Here is a 19,280-nt window from a genome sequence, read left to right as displayed (position 1 = left end):
CAGCATGCCTAAGCGTTGTACGCACTGTATTGCATCGTCTGTGAGACATACAATGTATTAACAATCATACCAACCATGTAATATTGTTTTTTTTTTTTTTTTTTTTTTTTGTAAATAGTTTTTTTTTTTTTTTTTTTTTTTTTTTTTTGTAATTTGCTCCAGGAAGAAAAAATCGCTACATTTTTTAATAATATCAAACATATAGCATCTTTTTTTGCTCTTTACCTTTTGTTTAATAAATAAGCTTTGCAAATAAGTCAAATTTATTTTGCTTCTAATTCTTCCTTTGCCTGATTTTGCATTATCCTTAATTTATGGACATGAGTGTATTTTACAGTACTTAGTTTTAAAGCCTTTCATAAAAATTCACATTGCCAATATAAACCAAAATTTTCTTTTCAGATTCATGAAATTTGAAACAAAGACACTTAATTGGCAATAGACGTTTAAAATTCTAATTTGAATTAATGGACAATACCCTTCGCTTCCGCACTCTTTCTCCGACGTCACTCTTTCTCTGCAGTATTCCGTATAGCTGTAACTTTTCATCTAGTCATCATTTAGAATTCAAACGAAGAATTTCAGAAAATAATTACTTCGTTTTTGATAAATCTTTGATGCATACAGTTATTCTGATACACAGCTTATTTTATATGATTTTTTAAAGCTAGCCCAAATTTATACGGAACATTGTATAATTCTGCTGCGCATTTGTTATTTTTATATTAAATAGATGCTATAATTTCCTTCAAGAAAAAAGAATTACTTGAAGTTCCATTACTTTTGTCAGCTACGAAATATATAAATTTTCTTTTTTTTTTTTTTTTTTTTTTTTTTGTTTCCTAGTAGCTTTGATCAGTTAAACTGAACATTCCTTGAGCACGCTGCTGATCATAATTTTCACTTAAAACATCATTAACATTAACCTATAGAAACATCTATAGCTTAAGCTAATCAAAGCAATAGAGCTATCTAACGAAGTTATTTAAACTTATTAAACCATTACTGATATTTGCATATATATTCGCTTAAGTTACCTGAGCTATTTAAAAATCATGTGCATGTTTTTTAATGATATTGTTAATAATACTTACATCAGTAGTAAAATTTAAAAAATAAAAATTCTGAAACTTTCAGATTTTATATTACGCCCTAAGGAGCCTTTTTTTTTTTTTTTTTTTTTTTTTTTTTTTTACATTTTGTGAGTTACCTTTATTTATTAACTATAAGATTATTCGCACTTAAACGATAAAATTCAATTCAACAGCAGTATCGTAAAATATATACAAAGATCGTAACTTTAGAATTTCCGATACACAGTCTCGCGTGCTGAAGATACTTTTATCACCTTACAGTGTTGCCATTGCTCGCTTCGAAATCGTTGAATTTGTTAATCAAAACTTCGTTAACGTTTTACAAAATACGAAATAGATGATAAAACAAATTCCAAATTTGGGTTTCCAGCTGCCCATATCGAGTGGAGGACTACGCTATTCAAAATTTGATGTCTCTAGGTGCCGCTCGTTTTTCACGATGGGAGAAAAATACATAAACTCATGCAGATTCTTCATTATTTTAATTTCCTTAAATATAGGGCTCTAACATTTGGTGGCAACTATCTGAAAATTGAAACGACGTTTTAAAATGAACAACAGAAAATGCCAAAACGAAATGAATAGCTCTTCTGAGTAAATTGCCTCTTTGGTCTAATAAAACGCTAATTATGTTCTTTCTTTACAATATTTCATGCAGTCTTGCTATTAGACCTATATTTGTACCCAGTGGAGAAAAATTCACATTTAGGGCTTTATGTGATGAATGTGGTATAATTTTCAAAAATAATATTTTGTTTCTTCTGCTGCTAAATTTAACATATTTTATCTCTTTTAATGAAGAGACAATTAAAGCTCAAAGTACTGGGAATAGAAATGTTTGCTTCAAGGATGTCTTTCTAACATTAAACCATTTCCCATTGATATTTTCAGCCAGAAAAAGTGGAGAAACTAGTAGTTGAAGATATTACACCGAAACGCCTTCCACCAGGCAACAGACGATATGCTTCCGTTTACATTCGAGATATGAAAGAAGGTCTCGAGAAAATGCCAGAAGATATCAAGGATCTTCAAAAAGCTAAAGAATTCGTAGCAGCTTTCATTTATGGAAGAACTCCGCAAGTAAATAGCTGACGCATTAGATATACTTAACAAATATAAAAAAAGCATTAACTTAAGACTCTGCTGAAAATGTGTTTATATACTCCCTCTCTCTCTCTATATATATATATTCTTAGGAATTTTTGTATATATGTAAGTAATTTTAGTGAAATTATATGTGAAACTGTAGTACTTTCTTGTGTAATTCAACATGAAAATCTAAAAAGCAAAACTTTGCCGGAAAAGTAAGAATAATACAATGGCAAGTGTATTTAACATTGATTAAATCTCGCTAAATTAGCGAGATATCGCCAAGTTGGTTTTCAAAACTAATTTCTGTCGCCAAATTTGGGATGAATTTGCCAAAAGTCGTCAAACTTGGCCACCGTCTAGCGACATTTTGATTCGGTCCTTGTATAAGTGTAATGGATATTGTAATTGAATAATTGTAATTAATCCAATTGTGCAACTGTAACTGTATCCGGTCCTTAGATGTAACGTTAGCCACACATGCCTTCCAGTAACTTGTTGAAGTACTAGAAATCTCTGAGCGGCCGGGAGAAAACTATACAAGGCCGGGAAAGCATCAATTTCTGAGTAGTAGTTGTTGCTTAATCCAGCGTTAAATTCGGAGTATTGATATATCTCCACGTGAGTTTCGCTCTTTAGGTGGGCTTTGCATTGCGCTTTGTTCAACGTCCTAAGTAGTATGAAGCGTAACTTCTGACTGGGCTCTGTAATACTGTGAAGAGCTGTACGAATATTTTTTTGGGAAGATCCAAAACTTTCAAGTTTTTCTTTTGGTAAAACAAATTTTATCAAGCTTTTATCAGTTCTGTGTGCATTCAATCTATTATGAACCCGTATACATTCAACAATATACATACGTATGTAATTTACTAATTAATTAGTAAATTATTTAAATTATTTAATTAAGCTTATTTATTTATCTAATTTATTTATTGTGCTAATTAAATTCTTCCTAGCAAAGTACCTTTTGATTAGAATTTTAAAAGGTAATAATTAGTGTCATAATTTTATTTTAGTTCATATGTCGCCAATTATTGCTGAGTTTGTGAAGCATTTTTTGAGACTTGGTACATATCAGATTATTTCCCACATATGTAAAATAATTTCACGTTTTTTCTCATTGTTTTCTGATTTCTTTTAACAGTTGCATTTTCAAACAATTTTAATATTGTTTCGTAAGTACGAGTTCGTATTTTATTGAATGCACACAGAAGCGATGACAGCTTGTTAACATTTATTTTCACAAAAGAAACACTCTACAGTTCTGGAACTTCCCACAAAAGAACTTGTGCGACTGTTCTCAGTAGGGCAGAACACAATCAGTAGTTACTACTTTAAACTACTAAGAACGTTAAACACAAGGAATGCTAAGCGCATCTAAAGAGCGAAGCTCCCAGGGAGATCTCTCAATACTCCGAAGTCACGTCGGAACTAAAACCTGAGAAGTGATATTCTGTCTGGTCTTATATATTTCCCCCTCTGTCTCCGAGGAATTTCGAATACCTTCCATGTCTCGAAATTACTGGAAGACATATACGGTTAATGCTACATATAAGGGCCGGATATGGTTACACTTACATGTAGGTTCACATACAGTGAAAAATAGAAAAAGTTATTTATTATTATTCAATTAGAAAGTTATTTAATTATAGTAATTTCTTTTCTCAGTCAATCAGAAATCAGAAAGTTATTCAATTACGGTATCAAATACAGGGATAATTAACTCAATTATTAAAAAGGTAAAAATGGGCTTTTCGAATCAAAATCTATAAATTTTAATTATTAATGTTGATTATTCACTAGGAAATGAAGAGTACAGAACTATTGCAATAGTAAAGCTATTAAAAGAATCATTTAAATGACTTTAAGTTAATTTTAAATATACGAAAGAAATGCTCCGACGCATTCAACAGAGAGAAACTTGAGAGGAAACCCGATTGCCAGGTAGGAATACGATAGAGAAATACGAATGCTAAAAACTAAGTGGTAATACATCAATACATAAAATGTATAGTACTTGCTTCGGCAATACATATACTAAAATTAGAACGATACAGAGAAGATTAGCATGGCATGGATGGCATAAAATGTATAAAAATGGTAAATTAAAGATTGCTAAAAGGCATTATTTACAAGATATAATCCAATTTTACTTTTCCAATGTAACATACTAAATTTATGAGAGCCGTAAATTTACGTTAGTAAATTACTTTTACTTAAGTTTGTTGTAATCTTACAATGGCGGTATATTCGACCATTTTTTTATTCGAAAAGACGGTTTGATTGTAGCAACCTCTAGGTTTATTACTCAGGTATGCAATATTAGATGCTGAAAGAGTTTCACTACACAAATAATTCTAGGTTCGTTTTCCGTAGAATCTGAAAGAAGCGTTCTGATTTGCTGCTGAGTAAGGAAATGAAATATATGAATATTAAGCTATAGATGAATATTGAGCTTAATATAATACCCATTTTTATTAACTTAATTAAGTATAAAAAATTACCATCTTTATTTAAGTAATAAAAATTTTATTTAAGTTATAAAAATGGTATTAACATAAAATAATAAAAATGGGTACCCATTTTACTATTTTTAACAAAATATTAAATAAACCCAATGGGTACTACCCATTTTTATTATTAAGTTAATAAAAATGGGTGTTTTATTTTCCAAAAAAGATTTGTGTAATTAGAATTAGTTCTTCATAAAAGTAGTCTTTTACTGCACAAGTATTTTTAATTCTATTAATTTGATAAAGTGTCGTTTAGCCAATAACTTCTCTTGAAATTTTGATATATTAGTTAATTAGTTTATTATATAGTTTATAGTTTATTATATAGTTTATAGTTGTTAATTTAAAATATCTTCTTTTATCAAAAAGTTTAATTTTATTGTAGTTAATGATTTGCAGATCTAGATAATCAATTTCTTGTTGACTGTATTGGTTTTATTAAGACTTAAATAAGAAACGCAAATTTGGAATGTTTCTATGAACTCAAAATCTATGTCCGTGAAAATATTTGCAAAAAGATTTTAAATTAGTTTTGTCCAGCGGCTGTTGAAACTGAAATTCTTTAGTGAATAACTATAGGTTGTAAATCTGTGTTGAGAAGTTCGTCTCCCTAGAGATTCCGTTTATTTGTTTAAAAACAGCGTTATTAAATTTAATAAATTTGTGAAGAAGTAAGCTGTTAAGGAAATACCAATTCATAATTTAAATAATTCTCAGCAAATTTCTTCAAATTTGGAAATGAATTTCATTAGAGATGAAACTCGATCAATTTTACTAATTATTGGTGATTTAGTAAGACTAATTTCCCTCGAAAATTCATCATTTTCCATATATTTTTACTAATTTTTAATTTTCATAGTTTAATCTCATTTCGTAAGAAATTAACTTTGAATAGTTTACTATTCCAATATTTTTTTTGCTCTTCATTTCCTAGAGGATAATCAACATTAATAATTAAATACTTGATATATATATAGAGAGAGAGAGAAAGAGAGAGAGAGATAGAAAGAAAGATTTTTTAGAGCCAATATTTGACAAAGACCAAAACATGAAATTCAAATAATTAAATTTCAAAAAATTCTATAAGTGTAGAATTAGAATTCTGTAAATAAAAAGAAAATTTTTAAAAAATCACAAGAAAAACAAAGAACAAATAAAGTAAAAGAAGAACATGAAAGAAGAGGAATCTCATCAACTCCAACATAGCGTCTTCAGGAGGAGGATACTCTGAAATTAATTACAATCCTCTTCCATAAGAAAATTCTTGCTTTTCTGTATCCAGAATTAGCTGATGAACCATTCCTATATATATTTTTTTAATCTCAACAGTTTATCCGAAAATTCTGGTCCTCCCAAAAGCAAGAAAAATGACAAAAATACAACGTAATATCATTAATGAAAATATTTCTAATTTAAAATGAACTTTCCCAAAATGAAAACTTACTCAAAATACGTAAAAAAATCCAACTTTCAATGAAAAAAATTCTTTCATTTTGCTTCATTGTGGATTATTCTCTATTTTAAAGAAATTTTCACTGAAAGTTTTAATTTTTCTAAGTATTATGAGTAAGTTATATATATATAACCCAAAAGGGCTATTAGTCTCTAAACACTTGCGATGATGCACTTTAAATGCCGTTCACTGTAAATGCTGTGTGTGTGTCATTTATTGTGAGCTGCAATATCAGCCATTATTACTTTATTATTATTGCATTATCAGCAATAATATACGTTATGTTATAAGCTAATTAGTAAATATGTTATTTTTCCTGCTACGTCATATTCAACAGAGTCTGAAAAAGGATTTTAGATCTTCCACTGTGCAAAAAACAAAAGGTCATTACATTACCTTTATCATGCGGTAATTTTAAATAGGCATGCATTTTGTATTCCAAAAGAAAGGTATTTTATAATATCATATAACAGTGTATTAGAATTTAAAAAGAATTTGCTAAGAAGTGCTAATGATTAATGCACTTGAATCATTATTTTATTATAATTTTAATTCAGTATATCTCATATTTTTAGAAACTCGTGAACTTTCATCATTCTCAATATATATATATATATATATATATATATATAATTTAAAGTAAAGCAGAAAGAACAAACGATAAAAGACCTATGTGGTCAAAAATTTGCGCATTCTGCTGCAAAATTAAGAAAATTAAAAGAAAAGTTCTAGTACGCACGCTAAAAAGCTGCTTAAATACTGTGGTTCCGTAAAAACTTTAACATAAGCAAAATTAGTTGCAGTGAAATGTGTTAAAGGAGAAAAATATAACATTTGATTATTTACAAGTAAAAATCAACAATAATGGTAAGCTATATGCTAAACTAATTAAGTATATTTAAAACATAGTAAAAGTATTAACTAATTAATCGAGTTAAAAATAAAATTTAAGAAGCGGTAAATGGTCGATTAGCCCAATTAGAAGTTCTCTATGGCACGTCAGAGGAAATATATTTTTTTTCAATGAACTTCGAGCTAAATGTATTAAAGAAACCTATGGGGTAAAATACCGATTTCTTCTTGAATTTGTATCCTTCAGATGTAACATTCTTATATAAAATGCCTTAGCATATCATTAACGATTAGTTTAAATATGCATTTTTAATAGCATAACTCATGAAAATAATCTATTCTGTACAAAACTGTCGCACGTAAAAGGTTATTTTTTTCTTTTAAATCACATACCAAGCAAAGAGTAGAGTTAAATTGGACTGGATTAAGGTAAAGGACGTGCGGTTGCCTACTGCAGAAAAAGATGCCTTAGCGGAGTATTTTCAGAGTGAATTCGGCTCACATTCAGGTTAAACATGGAGAAAACATAGAAAAACGCCCATGCAGCCAACCTTTTCGCCAGGATTTGACCCGGGTCGAACTACTTCAGTGACCTTGACATTCTGCAGTTGTTGAGCAGTAATGATTAAACAAAATGCATACTCATTTAATGATAATATTTAGATAAATAAAATATATCGTTTGCTGAATAGATAACTCAAGTTGCATGATTGACCTGTTAGTTCTCTTTTTATCTGTCTTTAGCAATCCTATAAGCATCCTGAACATAAGGAATGATAACACTGTAAATGACATAATTGTAATCATTTTGCATTCTGGAAGTTATTATGGGTAACCTAGGATGACACTGATTATTCTATTTGCGTTTATGTGCTTGTAATTATGTTTGTTTAGACTTCAAGATCGTCCATCGCAAACTTGTCCTAAAGAATATAGTAAAAACTCTAGAATATAGTAAAACTTTATACGCAAGCAAAAATAAATGTTTGTACCTTTCAAGTTTGTCTCGTCGCAAATATAAAGATTATTTTTGAAGTACATTATTTAGTTAAAATATTCTTATTTAATTAAAAGGAAGATATAATTAATTTTATTTACACAGATCTCCGAAATCAACTCTGAACTAAAAACTGAGGATTGAAGCTCTCTCTGTCTTAGTTCCCCTTGTCTTCTAGGAATTTCCAGTACCTTCTTTTTCTAGAAATTACTGGAAAACATATACGATTAAAGCTACGTATAAGGGCTGTATACGGTTGCAGTTACATATAGAGATCATTTAAACTTATTCAATTACAGTACCAATTACAATTATACAGGAACATGCCCAAAATATCGCCAAATGGTCACTCAGTTTGATGACTTTTGGCGATTTCTCGCCAAATTTGGCACCAGAAATTAGTTACCGAAACCATCGCAATTTAGCGAGATAGCCATTTACTCAATGTTAAATAGATTTTCCCTGTAATCTTATTTTTCCGCACTCTTGATGCCTTTCATGTACATTTTATGTTATAATTTACATATAATTTCACTAAAATTATTTACATATATATAAAATTCGTAATAATGGTTTTCTTATAATTTAGCTAAAGATTGCTCTACGAAATAGTTGTATTTCAAAATCCAAAACAGAATTTCAGACTTTGCTCTAAAACATATCTCCAGACGAATAGAGTTATTCGGAATTGGTACAGAGATAATCAGAATTGAAATACATTGATATTTCCATAAATACTAGGAAATAAGACCATCACCACGTTGTAGATGCGATACATGGGGAGGAATAATAATCAGTGAACATACTCACTTAAACATATTAACAAAAGATTTATGGCTACCCAAAGCCACCATGATGAGTCTTATAGTCTTAGCTTAAAGATTTTTTTAGATACATACGGAGAGAATAATTTAGAGGTACACGTGTGTTCTTTACGAAGGATAAGGAGCGTACGCATATAAAAGCCTGTTTGGTAAATTTCTTGAAACTGAAGGTACGAAGCAATTTATATAAAAGACTTATTTCTACAAACTCTAATTAAACACTTTAGTGAGAGCATGATCTATAGCTGTTGAACACGCATAAATGTCATAGCAAACCACACTCCTTATTAGTATCAAAGCTGCATCTATAGCAGAGTGCAAACTCGAATGTTATTGAGTTAATCGAGCTGCTAAAAGCATTTAAGCGATGCGGGAAACCGTATTTGTACTAATATTAAGTAACTACATTTGAGAAGGAATAAAACTTACTTCTCTAACATCTTCATCTGACTGAGAGTGTGAAGTCCAACTCTTAAAATGTATATGAGTTAGATAACATTCCTTTATTAACTTAAAAGTTTGCGTTTGTAGCTAAGGTATTCATTTTCCCCTTAAACCTTCGTTATCAGCTAGAATTTCAATTGCTTCACATTCGCTTGTATCACGTACATTTGCGCTGAATTTTTTTACTTATTTTTATGTGTAAAATGATACACATTAATCTAAATAAATCCATTCAGTTGTACTCAGTTTTTACGGAATTGGAGTTTTTGTGCATGTGAGTTTGCACAAAAACAGTACTTTTGAACAGTATCTCCCTTCTCTTAAAGATGATCCTTAATGAGAGAATGAATCACGTAAGGTACACGAAAGCATCGGACTCAAACAATAAGGCAATGAGTAATTTCATACCGACCATATTAAGTTAAAGATTTGTTCCTGAGCTGTGCCCTTCCTCCATTTTTTTTTCTTTTTCTATTTGATAAAATTATTACTGTGTAAAGTCATTAGGTTATTTCGAAGCAGGAGACAAACTGCTTCGAAAAAAACAAAACTTGAGAAAAATGAGCAATGACCTCGCCTTTTAAAGGGCAATTTTAAAAGGGGGCTTTTAAGAGGAGACTGGGAATTAGGGGACCCATTTGCCAAATCCTAGTGGTAGAGAATCACTATCCACCACCTATTTTAGTTCGGGCGCCACTGTAAAGACATTAGGTATTTTGAAGCAGGATGCATGAAAAATGAACAATGCCCTCGCCGGGACTCGAACTTCGAACCTCTGGAATACGTACCGAGTATGCTGACCATTACACTACAAAGGCATTTTAAGAAGGCTGGAGAAATACCTTATAGCTCTAATAATAATTATAATTTTCATTGCTTCGTATTGCCCTCCAAAATTTTGTAGCATTTACCTAAAAGAGAGTAGCAAATAAAAGTAAAATATTTATTTGAAATAATATATAGTTATCTGGTATATCTTTGGAATTCAATTAATGATTTATATTGAATTATTAAAATCCTACCCCTGTCAGTAATTTAAAATTTAATACAAATAACGTATAAATATTTATAGCTTTTCTTGATAACACAATATCAACCATATATCGTATTTTCTTCTTTTAAAATTGCGCCATATTCTCTTCTCGGCATGCGCAGTATGCGAAATTCGTTTGACATTGATCAACTGAATGTGCGGTCTGCCATTACGCTAACACTAGCTCACACGGCCGCTTATTTGAGAAATCCAGGTTTGAGTCCCGGCAAGGGCATTGCTCATTTTTCATGTACTCCTGCTTCAAAAAACCTAATAATTCTACAATAACAGTTTACTCTACTTTCGAAAGGTTATTCATTTACAGAAGGGATAAAAGAGCGAGAAATGTTAATATTTTTACTGGAATATATGTATCTTAGGATAAAATAGGTTAATTTACGAGATTTTTGTGGGTAATTTCATTAACACATATTTGCTATAGACTTGCTAAACAGTCTACTTTTCAATATTCTGCGCATTTTTATTAAGTTCTTTACTGTTTCATGTACTTTTACATTTTCATATCAACTGTTTCATTCGATATTTACAACTCTCGTTGCAACTAACAGATTTTAAGCCTCTTTTAACACTGAAAGTAATTTTTCAAAGTATCCTGGATTAATTTTCTTAAAATATGGTAACCCTCTTTATTTTTCAAAATTAATATTATTCTTTCGGCAGGAACATCGCAGTGAAAAAAATCGTTTTCCTGTTGCTTCTGAATTGCCTTTGACACAAGATCAAAGCGGAAAGTTCAAATGGAAGCACAATCTTGAGGTCATAGAAGACATTTTGCTGAATGGTTCTAAATTATCCTCGCAGCTTCAAGGATTATATGATGGAGCAGCATTTTTCCTTTATGGTACCAGGTCTCAATACAACGTGTGAGTATATTTTATATTCTTCTCCGCATATATCTATGTTTGGTAATGTTGTGCTAGAACTTCCACAAAAAGAAAACAAGACAGAACGATACCTTTATTTCTCATAGTTATTTCATATTTTAAATAAAAAAAAAAAAAAAAAAGCATTTTGAGTCGCGAACAGAAAGTGTAGGAAAGATGTCCACCTTAATATTTTGGATCATATAAATCTGAAAATATATGCAATAAACAGAAGAAAAAGGGAAGAATTATACATACTTGGTAAGTTTGTAATGGGTAAATAATACAGTTTCTAGACATAGGAACATCCTTATTGCTGTCTGTCATTAAAAATTCTGGTTTCAGTATACTAAGCAGGATTTCATTTCCACATTATAGGGTATCCCTCCTTCCAGCATGCCTTCGTGGTGTAACGGTAGCAAACTCGGCGAATATTCGAGAGGCCCAAGTTCGAGTCTGGTTTCTTCAATTTCCTCAATTCAAAAATCGCCATGACTCTACAAATGGCGCACGAAATGAAAGGTGGTAGCCGATAATTCGGCACCGTCACGATCTGGAGATTGAGTCCCCTCAGTTCCCAGTGGCCCTTTGAAAGGAGGAATATATAACCTATTTTCTCTCTTCTTTCCGCATGTCTTCGTGGTGTAATAGTAGCACACTCGGCGCGCGTATTCGAGAGGTCCAGGTTAGCACATTTTTCACATCTCCTGCTTCAAAATAACCTAACAACATTAATTTAATCTAATAAAGAAAAAATAATTTTTTCTAATCAGGTGAATTTTTTAAAATTTTTCTTAAAATTATCATTATTATTTTAGTAATTAATGGACTTATTTCGTTTCAAGACTTAATAGGACTTATTCGTTTTTTCATTTTGGTTTGCTGCAGTTTATATATCTACCTGAATTCGATCCTTTAGCTATAATTCACTCATTTAATTTAGTTAATTATTTCACTTTTATGGTTAAATTTTAGCCACGTGCTTAGCCATTTTGCTTTATATTTTTAATTCAAACTAAACCACATATTTTTAGCCCTGCGAAAGCTGCACTATATTAGTAAACAAGTTACCGTATACGCTCGTGTAATGTCCACGCTCATGTAATGTCCGCCCCCCAACTTTACAGATAAACTTTTACGTAAAAAAAAAAAAAAAAAAAAAAAAAAAAAAGTGAGCCGCACAATGTCCGCAGCCCAAAAACTAAACAATTTCTTACTTTAAAATATATATTTTTTAACATCGCCTTTCCCCTTTATTCAATAACATTAGTCAATAAACATCTTTAAAGAAAGAATATGCATTTGTTTGGCGTTTGGTTGGCGCCAGGATGGATAGCAGAGACTTTCCTTGATCCTGCTGCAACTGTTATTCAGTCATAATATCGGCGCCAGCAATCCACTCGGCAGACGCGATAATAAATGAAGGCAGTCCAAACACGTTTTCACCACAGTGGCTTCCAGAAAATACTGTTTTGTAATGAAATGACTTTCCCCTCTTTCCTCCTTGGAAGCTTTCTTTTTTCAAGCTTTCTTTTTCATTCATAGTATCATTTGGAATCCGTGGTAGTTAGCAAGTAGCGTGCTTGAAATGGGAAAATACAGCAGCTATACGGCGGCTTTTAAACTGAAAGTCGTAGAATTTGCGCAGGAAAATTGAAAAAGAGCAGCAGCAAGAGTATAAGGTGAACGAAAAGTGTGTGCCCAATTGGAACAAACAGCATGATCAACTGGCGGCAACGAACAAAACAAAACGTGCGTTTCGCGGTTCGAAATGCAAGCTTCCGAACTTAAATAAAAAAAAAAAGTAGTTGTGTATGTTCGTGATATGCGTGCACGCAGTAACATGGGAAATGTGCCAAATAAGAACGCTTGCTGCGGCACGAGAATCGCAATTTAAGGCGAGTGAGGGCTGGATGCGGCGAATGATGAAACGAAATCGATTTCCATACAGTGCGTCAAAAGAGATTTTTTTAAAAAAATTAATGTGTGCAAGATATTAAAAGTATCAACGTTTATTTAATTTGTATAAAAGTAAATATTAGAATTGCAAGTGTTGGTTGATTTGTGCCTCTGTACTGTGCTCCTGTGCGAATTAATACGCGCCGAGTGTTGATAACGTAAACGGGGTAATTTTAATTTATATTATACTAGTAGCTTCGCTGACAGCCTTCGTCTGGCTTTTAAATGTACCGGAAAAATGGCTGAAGGAAACACCAAGCGTTAAATTTAAAAACTGCGTAAATTTTACTCTGCAGAACAACTTCATAAAAAATGTTATTACGTATAAAACAAAATTACAATGAAATAAGCAATATCCCTTAATACAAATATTAATTATCCTAATATATAAATTAACCAACTTCCCTTTGCAAAATCTTAAGAACTTTGTTTCCCAGAAAAAATCCCTCAAAACTTTTTAATATCTTATGAACAGTGAAACGAGCAATATATAACATAAAAAAATACAAAAAACAAAAAATTCTGAAAAGCAAAGTATAATTAATGATATTTTATCTTATATTTTCAAGAGGAAAAAATCATAATGAAATAAGCTATATCTCTTAATACAAATATTAATTATCCTAATAAAAAATTAACCAACTTTCTGTTAAATAAAAAAAATCATGCAAAACTTTTCAGTATCTTACAAACAATGAAATAAGCAAAAAATAACATGAAAGCAACTCAAAAAACATAAAATTCTGCGCAGAATTTTACTCTGCAGAACAACTTTATCAAAAAAAATCAATAAAAATCTTTTATATATTACACCTTAATGTGTCAATTTGTGAGGACGCGTCGGGAAATTGGAACAGAGAATTGAGACTAAAAAAATATTTTAGGACAGTTTATCTAATTAATTAAAAAAATTTCGTAACGCAAAGTTTCAATTGTCTGTTTCGGCGAAACGCGTAAAGGAGTTAGTTTGGTTCGACAATCAAACAGAAATTTCCCTTGAAAAGCCAGGATGAACCTCGAATTGAGCTAATTTACCATTTTCCGCTTTTAATTTTTATATAATTTTTATATGTTTTAACTTTTTTATATGTTTAAACTTGTTCCATCGATTGGTTTTTTACTATGTTTTATTTTTTGCCTTTAACTTGTTTACAACGATTAGTATTTTACTGTGTTTTATACTTTACATTTTATTTAGCATGTAGCCTAATATTTCACCTCATTCAATGTCATTTTTTTTAAAAAAAAAAACTGTGTTGAACGTTTTCTTGGAGCCACAGCTCCTGGTGACTTTTTGGCGAGCTAACTACAATTTCTCTTCTCATTTCCTTAATTTTGCAGCATATTGCGCAAACGTTTTTGACCAAAATTGGTCTTTTTAGTATTGTACTTACAACCTAACTTATAATATTATTCATTTTCGCAGCTATAAGAGCAAAAAGTTTCAGAATGTTTTAGATGGTTTTAGTTTTTTAAGCATTTTAAGCTTTAGTTAATGAGTTACCGAATACTGTTTACAGTTCCACTTTTACGATAGTTTAGTCTTCCTTCCAAAAAACACTGTAAAGCAGGCTAGCTCCCTCTTTACTTTCAATTACTGGCTCATATCAATAACATAGAAATAATTAAATAAAGCAACATGCTTTGAAAAACATGTAAGGCTAATGCTACTCCTCCTCCTTCTAAATCTAGTAAAATACAATCACTATGAAAGACTTACAATTGTATCTACCAAATAACCTGTAAAGAATGTTCCCTCGCGTATATAGGTCAAACAAAAAACCCTCTCAACCTCAGAATTAATAACATAGATCTCATATTAAAAAATTTAAAAATAGCAACAATAATCTCACAAAAGATAGACAGCATACTGCCATTCTTGAGCATTATCATATACTACATAATTTTGATAACATGGAAATTAATGTGTTAGATATTGTACCAAACACCAAACTAAGACTGTTTAAGGAGTCCATTTACATACAAAGAAAAAAAAAGTCACTGTATCCTTACGGACTAAATGCCTATCTAAGTAATACCACCAATAGACAGTCAGAAGTCTCTATATATGGACAATTCAGATTTTTTAGCAATATTACTACCAGAGGATCAAGAGGAGAGGATTCCGAAAACAAAAAATTTTATTCAACACAAGATCTGAAATTAATTGTTAAAAATCTTTATTCCTACCTTGAACATAAAGAATTCGCTAAAAATGCCATAAAACTTCTTCATACCTTTAAGAATACTACCTTATGGAATCTAATCAAAATAATTGATCAACAATCTCAGTGTTTCCAAATAGTGAAAGATCTAATTATTGACTTTTGCAATTTTAAACTAAAGAATAGTAGTTTTTTTCACAAAAAACTTTTTGTACCATACAGTTCAAGCACCCTTCTTACAATCAGTTAAAAATTTCAAGCATTTAAAAAAAATATCAACACTTGCTTCCTCACCAACAACTTCAAATTAAGCCCTGTTTTAAATTTGAAAAGACCTTAGGTCAACTAGTTATCAATCACCACGTTATTCAAGAAGATAGCATATGTAATTGCCAACTTCCTATTTACAATAAATATGTAGATCCTTTCCACCAACATGTTATTTCTAGAGATCTCAATATCATTGAAGACCTAGAATTGCTAGACCCTTATGCAACTTGGTACCAAATTTCGTTCTACTTTCAGTATTAATAAGCACTTTTGCCTCAAACAATTCAATAATGATCTTGATAAATTTATCATTTTAGCTAGTAACAGATCCAATTTACCTACTACTACTTTTCTTGAATGGAAAGCTGCACTAATTAAAGAATTTCAACTTTTGCTTTTCAAGTCACCTTATTTCAATTCTTTGCACAGCAAAAAGCAATTAGAAAATCTTATTCATGAACTGCAAGATAACTTTATCATCACGAAGATTGACAAAGCTAGCAACAATTTTAGTGTTATTTGAAAAAAGTTTTACTTCAACCTTCTGCATAGTGAATTGAATAACACTTGCACCTATCAAAAGATTACTACCAGCACTAAGATTCTTTTCAATAAATTTAATGCACTACATAAAAGACTTAAAATACATCCCCGGAAATATAATAACAGGTTTGCAAATCTCTATGCACTACCAAAATTTCATTAAGTCTCCGATCAAATTCAGGTTCATTGCCAATAGTACCAAAAGTTATCTTAAAGAAATTGATTATCTATTTGCACAAAAACTTCGCCTAATACGTGACCTCATTAATAACTATGATTTTAAGGATCTGCATTGCAACTGGATGATTTCAAGTAACGAACAAGTACTAAAAAATGTGAATACACTTAAAATAGAACATATCCAATGCCACGACTTTAAAAACCTCTATACTACTTTATCACTTGAAGAAATTTATATAAGTTTGCTTGCTCTTCCTATTTTATTTCCGCAAATTTGTACAATAATAAATACCGAAAAATGGCAACTTTTTCTCTCAAGCGTGCTTTTCAATAATTTTATTCAATTTCACAATAGCATCTTTAAACAAATACAGCGAATTCCAGTGGGAGGTAATTTTTCTAGTTCTGTCTGTGAATTATTCCTTTTTACAAAAGAATTGACCTTTATCCATTCACTCAGTAAAGAAGAACATAAATTTTACCAACACATCTATCGATATATTGATGATGTCATTGCCTTTAACAACTGCAACAAAATAGAAGTTGCTAATATCTACCCTACATGCTTAAAACTCAATAATACAAATATGGTGCAACATAATGTAGTCTACCTTGATTTACATATTATTGATTACAATTTATTAAAAGTTTACGACAAAAAAAGAGAATTCAATTTTTCAACACTAAAATTAACCAACCGGAATTCAAATATTTCCAAAAGAGTCATCCTGAACACAATCTATTCCCAGCTACTTAGAATAAAAAGAATCTGCAATACAGAAAAACACCTTCAAGAAGAAATACTATACTTCGTGACAATCTTGAAAAATAACCTAATTCCTCAAAAAATAATTAAAAATACCTTAAAAAAAGCTGGCATTAGCCTTACCAATTTTTAGATTTTTTGAGTTAGATAGTGATATTTTATACTTAAAGCCCAATGGGACGGTTTAAAATGGATGGCTGATTCTGAGAATCTAATGTAAAAATGTACAGACAATTCTTGTCACTACGTTTTCTTTCCTCCAAAATTTTAGCACAATACTTTTAATACTATTGTTTAAATAGTTTTAAATTACTTTGATGGCCAATTCTAATCCTGTTATTAACAAACGGGCCTTTTCATTTCGTGAAGCTTGATCGCCCTCTAGCTTGAAGAATTACGACTTTTATTAACAAATGATTGTTTTTTCCCTTTTCCTCTTACTTTTGTGGCCATGTTAAGTAATTCTAACTGAATTAGCCATTTTCACTTTTTGCAGCAGTTTTTCTTAAAACAACTTGACTGACGCCATTTTGAATGTTTTCCATGTCTTTCGACACCCTTTAGCTTTTGGGCGGGTTCCCGCCAACGGACAGTTTTTAGACATTGGCTAATGCCCAGTGACTTTGTTTCCCCCTTCTTACGTCACACGACGAGTTGGAGAGCGTTGAAAAGCACGGAGGGGAATTGCAACCCCTTTTGGATTTTGCTCCACGATAGAGAAGCCAGCATAGCCACAGGTCTGTTTTTTATGTTTCTTTTACAAAATTTTTCTTGTTCTTAGCAAGACCCACGCTGTTAGTTTTCCTTTAAATTTAATTTCAGATTCATTTATAAAGTTTTAATTATTTAAATTTAATTTCAGATTCATTTATAAAGTTTTAATTATTTAAATTTAATTTCAGATTCATTTATAAAGTTTTAATTCTTTAAGCTTGCAGGTCCAGCCCGTGCGTTATTGTATTTTTTGACTAATATCAGACCGCTATTTATTTTGATTTTGATTTTGATTTGTATTATTGCTGTACATCGGAGTTGCATTTACATTTTTTACACCTTAATGTGTCAATTTGTGCGGACGCGTCGGGAAAATGGAACAGAGAATTGAGACTAAAAAAAATTTTGAGGACAGTTTATCTAATTAATTAAAAAAAATTCGTAACGCAAAGTTTCAATTGTCTGTTTCGGCGAAACGCGTAATGGAGTTAGCTTGGTTCGACGTTCAACCAGAAATTTCCCTTGAAAAGCCAGGATGGACCTCGAATCGAACTAATTTACCATTTTCCGCTTTTAATTTTTATATAATTTTTATATGTTTTAACTTTTTTATATGCTTAAACTTGTTCCATCGATTGGTTTTTTACTATGTTTTATTTTTTGCCTTTAACTTGTTTACAACGATTAGTATTTTACTGTGTTTTATACTTTACATTTTATTTAGCATGTAGCCTAATATTTCACCTCATTCAATGTCATTGTTTTTTTCAAAAAACTGTGTTGAACTTTTTCTTGGAGCCACAGCTCCTGGTAACTGTTTGGCGAGCTAATTACAATTTCTCTTCTCATTTCCTTAATTCTGCTGCATATTGCGCAAACGCTTTTGACCAAAATTGGTCTTTTTAGTATTGTACTTACAACGTAAATTATAATATTGTCATTTATATATATATATATAGATAGATAGATAGATATAGATATAGATATATGTAGCCGAATATTTCACCTCATTCAATGCCATCTCTTTTTTTTAACTGTGTTGAACTTTTTCTTGGAGCCACAGCTCCTGGTAACTTTTTGGCGAGCTAACTACAATTTCTCTTCTCATTTTCTTAATTTTGCAGCATATTGCGCAAAAGATTTTGACCAAAATTGGTCTTTTTAGTATTGTACTTACAACCTAGCTTATAATATATATATATATATATATATATAAATGACAATGAAATATGCCAATCTCTTAAAAACAGAGACGTAAGAAATACTATGAAAAATTGTTGCCAAACCCATACTTCTAAAAGAATAAAACTACTCAAAACGATGCGATTTCATCAAAAATCTATCAACAACAATAAGACAGGAAAATTGTTGCCAAAATCACATTTTTAAAGATGTGAGAAGTGTACTCGGAAGCTTCATTTAAAAAAATTTTCAAAAAAAAACAAAATATTATCATTTTTCCAAAATTCTTTTTGTAAAAGCCTTCGCAAGGATGAAAGT

At 30.7% G+C, this 19,280-nt stretch overlaps 1 protein-coding gene and 1 pseudogene across 2 annotated transcripts in view; both read left to right on the top strand.

Annotated features, from left to right (window-relative positions):
* The window catches only part of LOC118198768 (sn-1-specific diacylglycerol lipase ABHD11-like), a 52,442-nt gene that overhangs the window by 30,824 nt on the left and 2,338 nt on the right, over window positions 1–19,280 (top strand). For both annotated transcript variants that reach the window (XM_035370527.2, XM_035370528.2), the window contains exons 4-5: window positions 1,986–2,174; window positions 10,981–11,183. In XM_035370527.2, the coding sequence (XP_035226418.2) occupies window positions 1,986–2,174; window positions 10,981–11,183 (392 nt within the window). The remainder of the gene's footprint in view (window positions 1–1,985; window positions 2,175–10,980; window positions 11,184–19,280) is intronic.
* Window positions 4,197–4,293, top strand: LOC118198771 (U6 spliceosomal RNA; annotated as a pseudogene).

The sequence above is a fragment of the Stegodyphus dumicola genome, chromosome 3, assembly GCF_044657685.1.
Source record: "Stegodyphus dumicola isolate Sdum_Otavi_A_Nest chromosome 3, ASM4465768v1".
Classification (NCBI taxonomy): Eukaryota; Metazoa; Arthropoda; class Arachnida; order Araneae; family Eresidae; genus Stegodyphus; species Stegodyphus dumicola.
This window is presented reverse-complemented; position numbering and strand designations above follow the sequence as displayed.